The sequence below is a fragment of the Arachis stenosperma genome, chromosome 9 (assembly GCF_014773155.1).
Source record: "Arachis stenosperma cultivar V10309 chromosome 9, arast.V10309.gnm1.PFL2, whole genome shotgun sequence".
Taxonomy (NCBI): domain Eukaryota; kingdom Viridiplantae; phylum Streptophyta; class Magnoliopsida; order Fabales; family Fabaceae; genus Arachis; species Arachis stenosperma.
In genome coordinates, this window is record NC_080385.1 from 157037259 (window position 1) to 157056701 (window position 19443).

At 31.8% G+C, this 19443-nt stretch overlaps 2 protein-coding genes and 1 pseudogene across 2 annotated transcripts; all 3 read right to left on the reverse strand.

The window, feature by feature from the left end:
- Window positions 1–513: 513 nt before the first annotated feature.
- LOC130951379 (cysteine--tRNA ligase 2, cytoplasmic) lies at window positions 514–5195 on the reverse strand. Its single transcript, XM_057880028.1, has 9 exons — window positions 4870–5195; window positions 4157–4220; window positions 3716–3877; window positions 2709–2879; window positions 2349–2630; window positions 2113–2238; window positions 1363–1584; window positions 1159–1275; window positions 514–1058 (listed from the first exon to the last, which is right to left on the reverse strand). Exons 1-9 carry the CDS (start codon window positions 5040–5042, stop codon window positions 786–788), a joined length of 1590 nt encoding a protein of 529 aa, XP_057736011.1. The 5' UTR covers window positions 5043–5195; the 3' UTR covers window positions 514–785.
- A 1626-nt stretch (window positions 5196–6821) lies between these two features.
- Window positions 6822–10865, reverse strand: LOC130950248 (ornithine aminotransferase, mitochondrial-like; annotated as a pseudogene).
- A 5353-nt stretch (window positions 10866–16218) lies between these two features.
- Window positions 16219–18849, reverse strand: LOC130950249 (glucan endo-1,3-beta-glucosidase-like). Its single transcript, XM_057878768.1, has 4 exons — window positions 18783–18849; window positions 17547–18553; window positions 16341–16587; window positions 16219–16277 (listed from the first exon to the last, which is right to left on the reverse strand). The coding sequence occupies exons 1-4, from the start codon at window positions 18847–18849 to the stop codon at window positions 16219–16221; spliced, it is 1380 nt and encodes a 459-aa protein (XP_057734751.1).
- Window positions 18850–19443: the final 594 nt, after the last annotated feature.

Below are 19443 nucleotides of genomic sequence, written 5' to 3' on the forward strand. Positions count from 1 at the left end.
AAATCAGCAGGATCTACAGATAATTGATTTGGTGACTGATTTTTGACACATTGTTAAAAGTTAAAACACTAAAATATGTCATTTTTAAATGTATAAATTTTTTGCTAACACAATATAAGCGCATGGTGAAGGTAATTGAGCTCAGTGAACTGTCTCAAGTCTCAAATTTCTAGGAAGTAGGAACATAGAAGCACCAAAAAAAAGAATAATAAAAGGCATTCATTCATTCATTAATCAGAAGAGAGAAAGAGGTATCATGGCTTACAATGAAGGGTTGCATGGAAACATTGTAGGAGGAGGGAGTCATAGTCATAGAGGGAGGCCATATTTCCCTCAGACATTTCCCTATTTTAGTAGTTTATGGTCGTTAATGAATAGTTTTATATGAATACAATGAGTTGAAGAATAGTTTTTACTTTGTGATAATTATAATGTATGTATGCTATTACCAAAAGAAAATTATATTAAAAAACCTCTTAATCTTAGCCGTTGAATTGAATTGAAACTATCCGATTGAGATTAAGGGACCAAAGTCATTAATTAAGTTAACAAAAACCATTGTCGATTTAGCAAAATCAAACCATACAAAAGATAATCTATTAATCTAGACTCTTAGTGTACACTGAGAAATTGCATGACCTGTTAAGACAAAACTGTAAAAGTGCTTACCCTCCTAGAAATTGTTATACAAACTTGAAGCCTGCTATTAAGGTAATCATAAATTATGACATTTAATAATTCTGTAACAAATAATCATAGTAATGCAGGGTCATTGATTCTGACCCTCACGTTGATGATGTAGGTGGCCCATTATTCCCTTCTGTTGACTTTTGTTCTTCTGCTACAAGAGGCTCAGTTGGGATGCATGGCCTCCAAATAGTTTCATTTCCAACATCCATAAGTGCAATGCCCTTTGCAGTCAAATCAGTCCTAATCCTATCACTCTTTGGAAAATCCTTGTTAATCCTTGCTTGTTTTCTTTCTTCTATCAGATGTAACACTTCATCTTCTGCCATACCTGCTCTCTTCAATGCCTTATCCTTCAACTCTTGCAGAACCTGATGAACAAAAACAACCACAATGGTTTTCAGTTCAGATTTCCAGAAGAACAGTTTTTAAAGAAACATAAACCAAGTGCATTCTGATAACATGCATCACCTCGCCATAGGATTTAGAGGACAGTAATCCGAGAACGTTCAAAATTTTTGCGGCTTCTTTCTCAACTTCAGCTAGGGAATGAACCAATTGCAGTTGTACCTTCTTTTGAAGCTTTTTCTGGAAGGCACAGAGGATGTGTCAGTGCATCTACAAGGCATATAGGATAAAGACATGCAATACCGGAAGTTATTTCCGGGTACATACCTTCAGCATCTTCAAAGAACTGTTGACAAACTTCAAGGCCTCTTGGATGGCGCCGGTTAGTAATACCGGTGTTTGCAAGTCATCTGACATTTTTGTTTGAAATTCAACCTGCATTTTCTTGATGCATTCCTTAGCAGCCTCATTAACTTGTAGTGCACTTTGATTCTTCTCAGTTTCACCTTGTTGAAATGAGGATACAGCATCTTTGCAATCTTGAAGAGTCTGACAATCAAAAGAACACAATCCTTCTCATAATCAAGATCATGGTGAAGGAACACAATATTTCCCTAAAGTTGGTTGCATCAATTAAGCTTCACAATTAATACACACGTCTACGTTGACAACTGGCATCAAAAGAATTATATTAAACAACACTGCTGCCAAAACCTAGTTAAAAAAAAAGATATATTCTATGTGATTATATGTTTCCTGTTTTACGTATAACAAACACACAATATACCAATAATTTTTGCATGAAATAAATTCGTCGAAATCATCCTAGAAATATTTGGAAATCCAATAGAAGCAAACAAGAACACAATATGAAGTTAAGAGGAGCAATATCCATCATAGAACATAACTAAAGTATCTTCCGTTGACAAACATGTGGCATCTCTGCACACAATCCCAAATCAGCAACTAATTTTCAGATTACATCATGAAGATTGTTAACCTCAAGGATGAGTTTGACAATCAACTTATAAGAAATGACGAAGAATTTCGGGTACAGATTATTCAGAAGCTTGTTACCTGAAATATATAATAAATAGCATCAGATGCACTCTCCAGCTGTGCAACTGAGTAATTTAGCGGAGATCTATAATGGGCACTGATCAAAAAATGTCTCAAAGCAAGCGGATGATAACGCTCAGTAATCTGCCAGCAGGGAAAAGAATCTCATCAAATATATTCACAACATATTCAATAATTTCACCATGTAAAACCTTCTATAAATGTCTAGGAAGGAATTAAGAACTATTCTTAACCTGACGAATTGTGAAAAAGTTGCCTAAGGACTTTGACATCTTCTCATTGTTATTCGTGACATGCCCATTATGCATCCAATAACTGATACTGCTCTCATGATCTACAGCCCAGCTCTGCGCAATCTCATTTTCATGATGAGGAAAGATCAAATCAATTCCACCACCATGAATATCAAATTTCTGAGTTAAATAGCATGCGCTCATTGCACTGCATTCAATGTGCCACCCTGGTCTCCCAGGACCCCAAGGGCTGTCCCAGCTAGGTTCACCAGGCTTCGCAGCCTGCAATCATTAAGAAAAAAGAGAGATTACAAAATGTTGCCCAAAATGTATTAAAATAATCTATAAATGTTCATATACCTTCCACAATGCAAAATCAGCAGGGTGACGCTTTCTTGAATCAACAGCAACTCGTTCCCCTGCTCTGTTATGTTCTAGCTTTTGTCCAGACAGCATGCCATAACTTGGGAATTTCTCAACAGCATAGAAAACATCACCATCAACTTCATAGCCATAGCCATTATTGATAATCTGTATGGTACGACAAGGATTAATCGCTTTTAAGAAATTTTAATTCCTTACAGAAAAAGGCAAACATACAACAACTGCATCAACTTGTATATTTCATGCTTCAACACTATACATATTAAGAACAACAACACACAACCCCAAATAAATATGCCCCAGAGCAAATATGATAGCATCTGCTTCAGAAAGCCAGGTTTATCACCTTATGGCGTATGCAACCTCATTAGATGCTTCATTTGGAAAGTGCAACTTCAAACTTCCAAATTATACACTATTGTTTAAGGGTGAGTCCGGTATGGGGACAAAACTGGGTGAAATAATTTACACATGAAGTCAATTCATGGGAAATGTCAGCCCCTTTTTACTCCTTCACAAACAAATACAAAGTGTTTAAAATACTTGGGCTAATTCTCTTTTCTTTGTTTACTAATCCCTCAATTAGGATCTCTTAGTTCCCAAATCAAAGAGGAAATTTACGATAATAGCACATAAAGTGGAGAAAGAATGTAGAAGGATCAACTTATCATTTGAATGAAAACAAAAGGGGACAGGGTGGGGCTGAGTGGAAGGTAGTTATACTTAAATTCATGCTCACTAGAACAGTAAGTATTGAGTAGTGCCACCTAAATGTTTAGGTAACCGGTAAAGCCTAGAGTATCCAGAATGATACTTTACTTATCAGTCATAGAAATGTATCAATTCCAAATGCACTTAAGAAAAGAAATAAACTAATATAAAACAGCACACAAAACTCTCAATATTTTAATGCTATTGTGGATTATTCGATTAAAAGACTCAAATTAAAGCAAATGACAGTGATCTTAATAGCAAAATTACACCTGACTTATCATGTTCTTTATCTCGTCCATGTGATCAGAAACACGAGGCTCTTGAGAAGGTTTCTCACACTGAAGATCACTCATATCAACATTATATTCATGGCAAAAACGGTTGCTTAAGTCCAACGGATTGTCACCAATCTCATTTGCTCGCTTAATTATCTGCAGCAATTCTGATATTAGCAGTCTCAAATAGACATTAAAGAATAACATACGAGACTCATGTAAAATAATATTGCTTCAGGGTCTATGTTTTATAGGACTAATGGACTGGTGAAATTTCTAAAAGATAGATATATGTATGTTTCAATGGCACATAGCTAACTTTTTAAAATCACATAAAACAAATTATAATCGACAGAAACAGAAGCATGCAGTTATATTTTGGATTACAAAGAAAACTTTTCAATATTAATACTAACGAAGGGTGAAAGAGGTTACCTTGTCATCAACATCGGTGAAATTCCGCACATATGTTACCTCATAGCCCAAATGCACAAGGTACCTGCAGGTTTTCATGTTAAGCATGCTACCTCTGTATCCAATGCAAGTAATTAAAGGAAGGCAAGAATAGAAAGAGTGGTTAAAAAACTCTGAATCTCATATCTGAATTTAATCTTAATAACAATAGCAGGACTACACCTCCATCAAGGACAGAAGCAAAATACTGATTTTATGCTTTACTTAGACAATAATACGATAAATTAGAACTAGAAAATCATCTTATATAACCTTACTTAACACCTGTTTAACTTCAGCAGCTAAATCCGTAAGGGGTCATAGCATCTAATATATGTATACACTATAGCTACGTATGTCAATGAATATATAAACTAGTTATTAAAAACATAAAAATAAAAAACACAGCATTGTTGAAAGCCGATTCCTTTGAGAATTATGGTAGATTACCATAACAATCATCATATGAAAGGAACAAATTATTCACCCAGAAATAAACAACAGATAACCCCTTGAAATAGTAAACACAATCAAAGGAGCTACGCAATCGAGCCAATAATCATGCTGACCACCAAATGAGAAATCTGGAAAATTTAAAACCCATGGGCCATGGGGGATTCCGCAACAAGATTCAAACTTTAACAGCAGGGAGAGAAAATCAAGCCATAAAAGGAATACCCATTTGCGAGAATCACCTGTAGAGTATATCGAAAGAAACTGCGGCGCGAGCGTGGCCGAGATGGCTGAAGTCGTAGGCGGTGACACCGCAGACGTACATGGAAACTTTGCCGGGATTTTTGGGCTTGAAGATCTCCTTCTGCTGAGTCATTGAATTGTAAATCCTGAACTCAAGTTGCTCCTCCGCCATTGTTGCCACCGCACACTGTATCTGTCGCCGGTGGCTGCAGCTGCTTCAGATGAACGCCAAATATTTTCGGATGCGGGCGTTACAACTAACGATACAACCCCGGTTCGCCCTACTTCTTTTGTGTTCTGACTTCGGAGTCTTAACTTTGTTCGACCGGCTCTCAAATATTTATTTTAAAAAAAAAATCTACTTTGTATTTATTTATTAATTTCCGTTACAACTTATATAAATATAAATGAGTGCTCTTTTCTTCTTCTTTTTTTCGCTGTACTACTAGTCTACTACAGCCTTATTTGTATTTAGATAATTTTTAATTAAATAATATTAGGGGTTAAATTTTTACAGCTAATATCAACTATTTTTTAAATTATTTTATTTATCTTAAATTTCATATTCTAAATCACAAATTCTTAATCTTAAATTCTGAATTCTTCAAAAAATAAAAATTAAAAAGTAGTTAATATTAACTAATTAAAAGATAATTCTCTATAATTTTTAATTAAATTCTATCTAAGCATACAATACAAATACTTTTTAGAAAGAATCTTGGATTATTAACAATTGGAATATAAGTCTAATTACGTTTTAAAATAAATATTTTTCTGGTAAAATATGGGTATAAATAGGATTGAACAAATTGATTCTGCTAATTAAACTAAAATTCAACTATAATCTATATATGTCATGTCTTGATAAAGAGAATTTTGACTAATTTTAAATTTGCTTATTGTGGGTCTTAATGTGATTTTTTTTAAGTTTGGCATTATCTAAAAGACTATATATAGCAGACTTATTTAATAATAAAACTTAAGAAAAAAACACTCAAAATAAATGATGTAATTATGTTCTTCTTCGTACAATTTATTATAATAGCTTAATTATATCAATTAATTAATTTAATTAGATATTTAAGTATCACACAATTTAATATTATATATATTAATTAATTGAATATTATTATTAGAATATAATTATTAGAATATAATTAAGATCAATTAGATCAATTAGCATTATTCAACATATCTAAATATTTATTATAAGATCACTACAAGAAAAACACCCATTCAGGTACACTTGAAAAGTGTAGCTAAAAGTGAAAAAAAATGATGCCTTAGGCTACGGCTACGCTTTTTGGGCTACGGCTACGCTTTTTGGGGTGATTCCTATTCAGCCGTTGCCTATTCTCAAAGGCTACGCTTTTCTGCACCAAGGGCTACGCTTTTGACGTTTAGGAATAGGCTACGCTTTTCAAGTGATGCTGTCCAGGACCAAAGGCTACGCTTTTCAGCTTTCATTTTTCCAGAATAGGCTACGCTTTTCAACGCTACTGCATCACTTGTAAAGGGTAGCCACATTGTATACCATAGCTACTTTTTATAAGCGTAGCCTTAGGTCCCTCTTTTTTGTATACTACAGCTACTATATATAAGTGTAGCCTTAGGTCTCATTTTTTTTCTATATATATCTAATAATTATTAATACAACATAATAGTTAATAATATGATTACATATATAATAATTCTGCATTTTTATTTAAATGAGTTGAATATTATAAAATAAAAATAAATTCATAATTATACTTATAATACACTTATAATAATTATACTTATAAATGCCTGGTAAGAGAAGTGGCGATTTACTACAAAGTTATGAGCTTCAAGAAATTCAAAGAAATAACACACTTATAATAAATTGCAAATCAGTATGTTCTTCTATTATCATAGAAATATCATCATGTTAAGGACATTTTTGTTGTGGGGGGGGGGGGGGGGGGGGGGGACTATAAGCCAACTTGTTCAACTATTGAGTTACTAACTTCAGTCAGCTCTTGGTCAGGGCTCCTCGCCAATAGAGACACTTCCAGTCTTGCATCATTGTTGTCAGCTAGTTGAGCTTCAAAGTCTTCATCAAATACAACTGACAAAGGTGATTTCAAATTCAGAATGTTATTAAAATTGATATTAAAGCAAAAGATAGATAGCTAGGTAAATTAATTATACAACAAAATAATTAAGTTTTGTACCTGAACCATAGAGAGACAGTAGCTTTAGCTCCTTTAGGTAAAACTTTATAATCATAGGATTTAAGAAGTTCAGCACTGGCCAATGGATTCCCGCCAAAGGTACTGTAATCAATAATATACAAAGAAGTTCAGCATTCTTCTCTTGTTTAATTAATAAACAAATTTGCTTTCATTTCAATAAATGAAATTACTCGACCTATACAGAAGACTAAAAAATATTGCCAAGTGGTAAACAGAAGTATAAACTTCAGACAACAGTCACAACTATCGGTAAGAAAATGTAAATAAAGGAATCATAATAAAGACCATTTATAAAAAGCATTTGTATGATAAAATCAAACCTTCCATGCTCTCCTGGTTTTATACAAAGCATTACATCCTTGTCTGCAAGAACTGCACTCACAGGAAAAACTCCTCCACCCAATGCTTTCCCTAGTATTTGAGTAAAAAGACAGAATAAGGTTCAACTCATAGTGCTGGGAAAGAATAAAAAGATATACAGTTCACAAGGTTAAGCTGATTTCTATTTTCTAACCACAACATCTGGGCGAACTTCTTCCCGGTCACAAGCCAGCATCTTCCATGTTCTTGCTAACCCAGTTTGTATTTCGTCTGCAATCATCAGCACATTATATCTGGTGCAAAGATCTCTAACAGCTTTCAAATAGCCATCCGGAGGAATGATTACCTTCAAATAAATAATAAAAACCTATCAAAAGATGCAACCGAGATATGTACTTTGAGAAATCAGAACATAATAAAAATATGAATATTCAACCGAATGTCATGGCTCTTGACCAAAATGAAATCTATAAGCACACCTATCTTTTTCTTAGCCAAAGAATTTGAAGAAGCAACAAGAATTTCCCACTGCATGTAAACATAATATAAAACAATCAAATGGTGAGACCGGAAATAACACCATCAAACTATAACATCAGGGTATAATGTATATAGCAACTTCTTTAGCATCTCAATTTTCAATTCAACCAACAAGGTGAGTGTTGCCAAGCAGATTAAGTGTTCTCAAAAGATCATACCCCAGCTTCACCCTGGATGGGTTCCAAAAGAAAGCCAGCTATGTGTTCTCCTTTTTCTGAATTTTTTCACAGAAAAAAAAAATCAAAGATCAGTCAATTTAAACTAAAATATAGTGATGAAAATGTAAAGCAAAGTATGGGAGCACTAAGAACCTTTAAAAATTCTTTCAAGGGCTTCTGCATCACCAAAATCAACTTTAAGATGGCCAGGCAATAAAGGACCAGAACCCGGGTAGCTTCATTGTCACAATCATAGATATAACAGCTAGTGTACGGCCATGGAAGCAGCCACAACATGACACAATAATAGCCTGCCACAAGTATCCGTGAACATAAATAGACAAACACCAGGAAAATTCAAATCTGCATCTCATAAACAGAAAAGAAGATGCTATATTTTGAAGAGTAGATTTCCTTCATTTTATCTTTGCAGAGGAGGAGTACCAATACATCTTACAAGCATTTAGTTTCCAAAATATTTATTGAGAACATATGTCAAAACAGATTCTTCAGGCCATAGCTAAAGCATTTCTCCCTTTAGTTTTGCAAATACTATTAATATCCACAAAGAAAACGGGGTTGGGGGAGGAAAAATAAAGTCATAAAGTATTGTGGATTTCAGCTTAGCATGTCATGAGATATTCCTTGTGTACTAGGCCACAGACCCACACTAAGCAAACATTCACTTCAACCTCAACCTTGGAAAATGTAAAACATTAAGATATGACTACTGTTAAGATCTCATTGTTATACCTCATCTTTGGGAATTCTTTCTTTTCATAACCCCACTTTCTTGCTAATTTCAGAGCTGTTTCCACTCCTTCAGCACCAGTGTTCATGGGAAGAACCATATCATAACCAAGCATACTTGTCAAATGCTCAGCAAATGGTGGAAACCGATCATTGTAAAAGGCTCGAGAGCTCAGCGTCAGCTTTTCTGCCTGCTCTGTTAAGGCTTTCAGAATTTTAGGATGGTAATGTCCCTAAGGAAAAGACAGGCACTTCAATATATTTAATATTTTGCTTTTCAAATCCTAAACACAATGGGCATGAAAAATTGATCAATTTTGCTTAGACAAAGTTTCCTAGGGTTATATATTTAATATTTTTTAACTTCTCAGACCATAAATAAACAGAGGGGTTGGAGAATTTCAAAGACGGGATCAATCAAGTCTGTTACCAACTTCTATTTGTAAGAAATCCCATTTCAATTTGGTTTCTTTTCTTATCAACAACAGAACCAACTTTCCCACCAATAAAAGTCCTCAACTCATATATATCCACCTGATCGAGAGCAATTAGAAGTAAACATACTAGATAAAATGCATTAGCTAGAATATCCTAATAAATTTAACACCATAATTGTGTTAAGAAACTGACCAAATCACTCCCCTTTGCTTCAAAAATCAAGTTTACCATGTACACCATAACATCCAATTTCAAAATAACATTTTCTTCGTTCCATACTGATAAGTCGCTTTGACTTTTCACATATATTCATAAATCAAAGTATCAAAATGACTTATAAAATATGAAATGGAGGAAGTGTGATATTAAAGATTAAAGGAGCTAAACCTCGTGTCCTTGATCCAAGAGTTTCACTGTAGTTGATATGCCAGAAAGCCCAGCTCCAACGATGGCAACTTTTAGCTTTGGTCCTCGATAATGTTCTGGCTCCGGCGAAAACAGCCCTTTTGGCGCTGGCAGGAAACCATTTCATTTGTCAAACTTACAGCTCAGCTCAATTACTTAATAACTAAACCTGGTAACATGGCAAACCAGATTCATTCATAAGCTCACACCACTCCCCTATGATATGTGTTGCGTACTCAGGTTTGAGACTTGATTAGGGTCAATAGTGGATGAGAACTCTTAATATTTTGTGTATAACTGTGTGTGTAGTATAGGTGTGTGTTGTGATATTATAATACTCAAAATTATAGGCTATCCAATTTATGATAAAAAAAAACATAAATAGAAAACTGAAATATAACATGAGTAACATGGTGAATATGCAGCTAGCATACATAGTAATTAAAATATTTAATAATTGGACTTACAATGTTCCAGCGAATTGTGTGCTAAGATAAGCTTGGTCTTCAGGGAAGAACCTGGCAAGGCCAAAGTCTCCAATCTTGGGATGAAACTTATGATCAAGAAGAATGTTGCTTGCTTTGATGTCTTGGTGAACAATTCTTAGATGTGAATCCTCATGAAGGTACTGCAATCCCCTTTCCACGCCTAGAACAATTTGGAACCTAGTGCTCCAATGCAGGAATCGATCAGCATTGTTCCCTGCATGAGGGGAACATTCAAAGTTTCAATTTGCTCTGTTTAACCAATCCTAAGCTCTTGTGGGAATTAAAAAAAGAAGGGATACCATATATGAAGAGGTCCAAACTTCTGTATTCACAATCCTAACCATCCTTCACAATCCAGTATTCACCCACAGGCACAGAAATTCAGCAAAAATTAATGAAATTGAAAGTTCAAACACTCCCCTTCCCTCTCTTCCAATCCAATACAACTTCTAAAATATATTGTTGCCTACAGAGACATCGAAATTAAAATTGAAATTAAAATTGAAATGAGAATGAAATGAAAGTTGAAGAGGGAGAGAGAGAGACAGAGGTTAGGAGTACGGACAGGAGCACGGCAAGCCCTAGCTGCGGCGGCGGCTTCAATCGACCCCAGGAGCGACGACAGTGCACGGCGGAACAGCCTCCTCTCTTGCGTCGCATCTTCATCCTCTCTCTCCATCTCGTCTGCAAATCGTCTCTCTCTCCCCTCCGGGCTCCCTGCTCTGCGACGGCAATGGCGGCGGCTGCAGCGACGTTGCGGCGGTGACCCCCTCTCACTCTCTATTCTCTCGATCGCGCTCTCTCATCTCCGTCTCCCTCCTCTCCTCCCTCTGGTTCACTCTTTCTCTCGGATCTGGGTGTGTGTGTGTGAAAGGGGGCGTGGTGGCAGTGGTGAGTGATGGTGAGAATGAGTGTGAGTGTGTGGGTGTGTTAGGGAAGGGTTTTCAACAATTAATTCGAAGGTGATTTGCGAAGGTGAGGGGCGAAACTTTTTTCTGATCAGAAGGCGAAAGTGAGGGTATTCGAAGGTGAGTGTGATTTGGTGATAAGGAAAAGAAAAATTACTAAGTGTTTGGGTGCATTTGGCCTAGATACATTAGGCTACGCTTTTAAAGTGCACCCAAAACTTAACAAATAGGCTACCCTTTAAAAGCGTCTCCTTTGATATGAAAAGTGAACCTATAGATATCAACCTACGGCTACGCTTTATAAGTGATTTCTATAATACCTAAGGCTACGCTTTTTAAATGATGCCGCATTTGTGTATCCTTTTCTCTTATAAAAAGGCAACACGGAGAAAAGCGTAGCCTATTCTATGAATAGGCTACGCTTTTCAAATGTAGCTTAAAAAAAGTGTGGCTGAATGGGTATTTTTCTTGTAGTGGATATTACGTCTTTATTATTTCGATTCTCTTGTCACCTATAAATATCTTTCTATATTGTATCATTCTACACAACTTAAATACTTAAACATTTTTTCTATTGCTCATTCTCCCCTTTATAACATGGTATCAGAATCACGGTATTCTCCTTGAAAAAGATAGGTTGATTTTCTTCTAGTGAAATCACCATACTTTTTTTCTGTGCCATTTTTTTTCCTTATCTTTTGTCAATCCTTTGATGTTTTTTGCTCATTCGCTGCTTACTTATTCTCATAGAGAAACTATATGTTTTTCGTCACCTTCCAATAGTTTGTTATCTCTTTGCACTTTGTCACTTTTTAACAGTTTTCCAACAGTTCGCCATCTTTTCAGCAGTTTTTTGGCAGTTGGTCACTCTTGCGACAGTTTCATTTGCGTTTTCTTCCGGCAGTTCTGTCTGCGTTCTCTTCCGGCAGTATTGTCTGCACTTTCTTCAGCAGTTCCGTTTGCGTTTCTTTCCGATAGTTTCGTCTGCTTCCTTCTAGCAGTTTCGTCTGCACTTTCTTCTTATCTGCACTTCCTTCTGACAGTTCCATCTGCGCTTCCTTTCGACAGTTATGTCTGCGCTTTTTCAATTCCATCTGCACCCGTTCTATCAGTTTATGCATTTTTTATTTAGTTGTTTCAAATAAGTTTCAAACTCAAGTAACAACTTGAGTACTTGAGTTTGAGGAGAGATGTTAGAGTATAATTAGGATCAATTAGCATTATTTGACAACTTGAGTTTGAAGAGGAATGTTAGAGTATAATTAGGATCAATTAGATCAATTAACATTATTTGACATATCTGAATATTTATTATAGGATATTACGTCTTTATTATTTTGATTCTCTTAACACCTATAAATCCCCTTTAATATTGTATCATTCTAGGGCAATTTACCATTTTAAAATAATTGGGAGAAACCTTTACCAGATTACAACAATTGACAAGTTCATACCTTTATGTATTGTTTCATTTTATATAGAAATTGTGGCTGCTTAGCACGGTTTCTAAATGAACATAAATCGTGCCTGCTAGCCAGGTTTTATGTTAAAGAGCATTTGAATTTATTTACCCTCGGTGAATGCAACACGATTTATGAAGAAGATTTTGTGTGCATAAAACTTTGGAGGCAGCCACGGTTTATGCATGAGCGGCTATGTGAAATAGGGTGGCTGAGAGAATCCGAAGAGCTTCGTGGTTTATGGAGTAAGCAAACTTATTTACGTTTTAATACGATTTGAATTGTCTTAGTATATTTTTATGTTTTAATCAATTTAATTTTATATAAATAATTAGAATTTTAAATTATAAAATATGTATTAGTTTGTAATTTAAAATTTAAATAGACATAATTTAAATTAATTATTTATAAAATTGTATGTATTCGTATTATTGTATTCATATGAATATTTGTAACTAATTATAACTAACTATAAGTTTACAAATATGATACTATAAATTTACAAATATGATACTATATAAATCAATGATATGTGTAAACTTATAGTTAGTTATTGTAATTGTGTAAAATAAAGTACTTTACAAGGATATTTATTGAAACTAATATTTATTTATATACTTAATCTGGACACTATAATTTCGCATTAAGATAAAAAAAACTATTAAAATTATCATGGCTTATTATAATCAACCACTATTAATATTATTGGACATCATTCAGTCACTATATTTATAATTCAATGATTATAATGTAATTTGAAGTATTCCAAAGTCAAAATACATGATATAAGACATCCAACACAATTACATTGTGAACTTTACACATATATGTACTAATATCTCAAAAATTCAGTCAAAGATCAATAGACATATTTAACGATTGTCACTGAAGTTATTACATATAATTCAAAAATTAAATTATACCACTCAATGGTTGATTATATAAAGGGTGACATTATATACTTTTTTGGATATAAAGGGATAATGAAGTTTAAGTGAGTAACAAAATTGATTATATAATAAAATATAAATTTTAGTTTCAAAATAAATTTTTACTTTATTTTTTATCTTTTATTTTATTTTTATAATTTTTTCTTGATTTTTTTAATTAATTATGATTATAATAATTCATCACAAATTTGTGTTTTATAGAGAAAATTTATCAATCATAAAATACAAAAGATTTAACCAAAAAATTTAAAAAATTTTGATTAATCACAAAATAAAAAAGTATGAATTGTGCTTTAATTATGTTGTAAAATTTAAAATTGGGGTTATTTAAAATTAATCTTTTACCATTAGTTTTAACTTAAATTATAATAAGGTAAAAAATAAAAATTATATATAATAATTTAATTTAATTATTTATACTATCAAAATTATTTTTTATTATATTTTATTTATTTTTATTCATTGGTGATCTTTAATTGTCTATTTTAAATAAAAAATTGAATAGATTGAATTGATTTTTTTTAAATTAGTAATATAATTATTGTCGCATTTGCTTTGCTCAGTAATATTTTTTAATTTATTTAATTTGATTAATCATCTCTTTCTTATTTTATACTAATTTAACTAATTAAAGTTAATAAATTTCAGTTATTTAAATTCTTACAACTTTTTATTATAACAATATTTTTAATTAATGCATTAATATAATTTTAATATTTATATATTAATAATAATAATAATAATAATCTCATTTTAAAGTGATGCTTTATTTCCAATATATATATATATATATATATATATAATATGTCTAATTTTAGAAAATATACTACTTCTTTATACGATTAAATTAGACATATTTATATTTAATTTATTTGATTACTTAATTATAATTAATTATATTAAAATATTAGATTAAGATTATAGTAGACTAATTATATTATTATTAATTAATTAATTAAAAGATTAAAATTATTATAGACTATTATTATTTTATTGTTTTTTATTTTGATATTAATTTAGGTATTTAGTTTCTTTTTATTATTATTTTTATTCTCTTATTCTATGTATTTATTTTCATAAATCTTGCTAAATTAAACAAGTTACTGTATATTTTTTTTATTTCTCTTTTATATACACATAAAATTTATTAAATTATTTCTCTTCCAACTAATAATTTTTTTCTCTTCTATTTATATTTATTTTCTTTAATATTTTATTGGTTCTTATTTTTCTAAATTTTATTTTAATCTATGTATTTGTTCTTATTACACCTAATATTTTTTATTTATGTGTAATATACATTCTTATATATGTTATAGAAATATGATTTGATTCTATTAACTTGCCAAATTTTTTTAAAAAACATAAAGCTAAAGCACAAAAATATATTTATATATATTTTATTTTTTTAACTAAAAAATGTAATATTTTTTGTCATATTTGTTGAAATCCTAAGTTAAATATGAATATTTATTTTTAAAATAGAATAAATATATTTTAATTTTTTTGTATCTAAAAATAATATTATATCAATGTTAGAATTATTTAAATAGAAAAGTAATGGTAAACATAGAATTATTTAGGATAAATAGAACTAAGTATATTTTTTATTGAAAATATAAATTTAAAAATATTATATTTAATTTTCAATAATCAACCTCTCATTGAACCATTGTATGTTCAAAAGATTTTTAAAGAAATGAAATAATTTTAGGTATATAAATTTTTGTAAAAATTTAATTAAATCAAGATATTTATTATCGTTGATTAAAAAAGTAAATTGAAATGAGAATTTAATATATACTCTTAAAATATTATTTATTTATTTTTCTATCATTCTTTATCATTCAATGATCATATTAATATAATTTAATTCAATAAAATTATTTATCATCCTTTGATTGAATAAAACTTCTATTTTATCTAAAAATTTTAAGGTTTCTCAACCTCAAGATCATCTATGTTAAATCATTAAAAATATAACTGAGAGCTAAAAAGCGTCCCTTCATTTGAGAGTGTAATTGAGATCAGTGAGCTTAGCTCTTGTGGTTCTTTAATCTTCGTCAACCAAAATCTTATGTATCCTTGATAGGGTTGAATCACAATTCTATTATAGAAAAAGAACTACAGAGAAACGAGTTTGATGTGTTAAAAACCAATCAAAATCCTAAAGTCATTATTTATATTTGAGTGTGACACTCATTAAACCCTAAAACTCAAATAAAATAGTATCTATGGTTTTAATCCCATTTATCCAAATAAAAAGTAATAATGACTTATTTAATTCAACATTTATGATAATAAATGAGATTACCGCTATATAAGTTATTTAATGTCAAATTACTTAATTTGCGATTATAATTACAATAAATATATTAAGAAATAATAATTTCCTAACAATCTTTCACTTGGGCTATATATACATATTTTCGTGAGATAATCACATCTTATGAATTTTATACGCACATCTGAATATTATTTCTCTGATTACTTTAATAATCTGGTCTGTCTCATATATTAGTTATGAAATTACCACAACTTTTATCATACTAGTGTCACAACAAAACTACGATGATCGTCATACTAAAATACTTAACCACATAGATCAAATTTGGATGAGAAAATTCAAAAATTACGTGCAAAAATGATCTCATGTATGCCTATTTCCAACTGGTCCAAGTTGAATAAAAAATTTATTTTATTCAATGAAAGACTCAGATGTAACTATAACGGCAACGCTGGGGCTCATAGCAATGGCAACTAAGTGATGAATCTGTGGAAGAAGAAGAAAAGAACTTAACAGACTCACAATGAGAGAGAGAGAGAGAGAATTTACCTAGAGAAAAGGGAATCGGCAGGAGAAAGGTGGCGACAAATTCAACAACGACGGTAACGACATAAGCAGCGATGGCAACATGAGCTGTGAAGAGGTAGGCAGCGATGTACTTAGCAACAACGATGACGGAACTATGAGGTCTTTTTTGAAGAAGCCGAAAAGAAGAAGACTTTGGGTAATGATGACTGATTGCTATAGAGTATATACTAAAATTGTGAATCACTGAATCTGTGATATGAGACAATTCCTAATTCCTAAAAAGTGTTTATATGTATATATCCGGAGAAGGTACATCCTAAACCCAATCATGTCCTGTCATAAGTAAAATCTGCCCCAATTCGAATTAAGTTAATATCCACTGGGTATGGACGGGTCGGTACCCGCTTATTCGGATATTCTTGTCAAGTTTAACCACGTATTGATGCTCCATTTATTAAGAGTTTACCGCTAGCCAATGGATTGATACACACACAAGGCGAAATTCTAACTCCTAATAGTTGTTTAAGCAGACGAGTGAAGTGATCACTCAACAAACTGAAATCAATTCAAACAAATACTAATTATTTTTAATATTTTAATATTAAAAATCCTAAAAATTTGATTTTAATTATAATTTTATAAAATATTTATAATAATTATTATATATATTTTATTTAATTTTTTAATAAAATGTTTTATATAATTTTATGTATTATTTCGTACAAATACGAGAATATATACTAATTAAACTAAAATTCAACTATAATCTATATACCTCATGTCTTTATAAAGAAAATTTTGACTAATTTTAAACTTGCTTATTGTGGGTCTTAATGTGACTTTTTTTTTAAGTTTTATTTTTAAATAAGTCTGCTATATATAGTCTTTTAGATCATGTCAAACTTAAGAAAAAAACACCCAAAATAAATTATGTAATTCTGTTCTTCTCTATATCCCTTCCCTCCCTTGTGTTTTTATGTATCAAAAAAATAAAACATCGGACACTTTTCATTCAAACCCGAAACATCTTATCATATTAAAGTTCATATATAGCTTCTTTCATATTATAGTTATTTTACGAGGTTATTGAAGAAGATCTGTAGCTTGATTTTATTGTACAATGTTTGGCAATTGACCTCACAAATGAGAATATATATGTCCTAATATAAGAGCTTTCTACATTGCACCCAAAAAATAAGAAAAAATAAGAAAAAGGAAGTAGTATACAACATTGTTTTTCATTGATAGAGCAGAAGAATTTGGAACATCTGATTCTGATGAGCAACTAGTAAAGCTAATTTCATACTTTGGATTTTTGTTGGGGTGAAACAAACCAAAATGGCGTTCGGTTTCAGCAGGCCCTTTAAGATCTTCATCAAACATAGCAAACAAATAAGTTTCAAGCGCTTGATTAGGCCTTTTTGGTGTCCCTTGAGTCACATGTTGAACTAAATTCTGATAATATAGTTTTGCATTCAACACCGTTGCAGCAGAACCACCATCAGAAGGCCATCCACTCTCTGATACCACCACTTGCAAATTAGGAGCATCAAGCTTTTCAAGTGCTGCATAAACTGCATCTAGTGATGCATCAAACAGATTATGGTACTCATATTTACCATCCTTAATTGTAGTATTTGATGGAGAGAACAATGCAAAATCAAGATTAATGTCATTTGGGTCACCAATGTATGTGAAATAAGTGTATAAATTCACAAGGAGTGGTGCATCTTTAACTGCAAGGAAGCTTATGATTGGTTTTATATATGAATATGAAGAAGGACTAAATGATCCTTGGGATGGAGGGTAAGAGCTTCCCAATAGCGACAATTTTATGGCTGTTGAAACCTTGATTTTTGTGTGTAGCTTGAAAGATACAAGTGCAGCATAGATATTCTGCATTGCCCGGAACATAAATTGGGCTTGTTGATCATTTGGCATAATTTCATTGCCAACAACAATGTACCTGAATTTGACATAGTTTGTGTGAGTTTGTATGTTGTTTTGGACCCACTGAATTGCTGATGGTTCAGAAGTTGCAAGGGTCTGAATATCTTCATTAGGAACCCCAACAACCAATTCTATATTTGATCCTTTTAGTGCTTCCATGATTGAAGGATCAGGGTTGTATATTCTCATTTTCTCAATGCCATTTGCTTCGTAAAGATCCACCACTTCTTTTGGAGGTGGTAAGTTATCAGCCACCGTTCCATAGCATACTCCAATTGGTTGTGCTGTTATATATTCAATGAAAAATACAAAGTAAAAATTCTGGTGCGATTGCCTTCATGTGAAGTTAATATTTTAAAACTGTAAGATAATTTGACAAGTTTGACTAACTTCACATAAAAACAACTGCATGTGAACCTTTACTAAAATATAATTAATCTTAAGGAAGCAAAAAAGAACCATTAAAATTGACATTATTGATTTTAGTATTTGAACAAGGTCTTGAAAGTTTACCTGTTGTTCCTAACACATGGAATAAGAGAAGAATTTGTAGCCCAACAAGTGTTTGCATCAAAGCCATTGTTGACACTTGAGAATGATGAACTCTACTTTTTGTCCTCTGTATGTATTATAACTTGCCTACGAACTTTAATATATATAGGCGAAAACGATTTTGAACAGATATATTAATAAAATGAAGATTTAAGTATTTATTGTCATTAAATCAATACATCATACATGTCTCTTCTTTGACGTAATTAATTATTCCTTTTTCTACCCATAACATGCAATGCAACCTTATATCCAGATTCCAGTCGTCACATGCAAATCCATCATTCTTTAAATGAAACATGATTGAAATTTAATTGCATAGAAAGTTTAGAAGATTTATCCTCCATCCATAGACAATTAGACATGCATACACACATCCACGTAATAGAAAGAAACTTATTACATTTATAAAATTTTGATACTTTATATTCGTGATTGTTACACATTTATATCTATCTTATAGTAAAAAGTCTCTATATAAATTCGAGATAGAGCGTGACAGTTTTAGTCAATTAATGAAGGGCAATCCGAAGGAGAGATGTGGTAGCTCTTGATGTCGCTTCTCATTGGTTTTTGCTAAGAGGTCGTCAATGATGGGGAAGAGAACCCTGTGAACCTCTCT

Bases quoted from the DNA above. Each gene is read 5' to 3' on its own strand.
- LOC130951379 (XM_057880028.1), bottom strand. From the start codon at position 5,042: ATGGCGGAGGAGCAACTTGAGTTCAGGATTTACAATTCAATGACTCAG. The intron at 4,221-4,869 runs GTGATTCTCGCA...GAAAACCTGCAG, and splicing joins TCTTTCGATATACTCTACAG to GTACCTTGTGCATTTGGGCT. The intron at 2,880-3,715 runs GTGTAATTTTGC...CGTACCATACAG, and splicing joins TAAAGAACATGATAAGTCAG to ATTATCAATAATGGCTATGG.
- LOC130950249 (XM_057878768.1), bottom strand. From the start codon at position 18,849: ATGGCTTTGATGCAAACACTTGTTGGGCTACAAATTCTTCTCTTATTC. The intron at 16,588-17,546 runs GTATACTACTTC...TTTAGGAATTAG, and splicing joins TATCAATGAAAAACAATGTT to GAATTGTCTCATATCACAGA. The intron at 16,278-16,340 runs GTAAATTCTCTC...CTTCTTCCACAG, and splicing joins GCCGATTCCCTTTTCTCTAG to ATTCATCACTTAGTTGCCAT.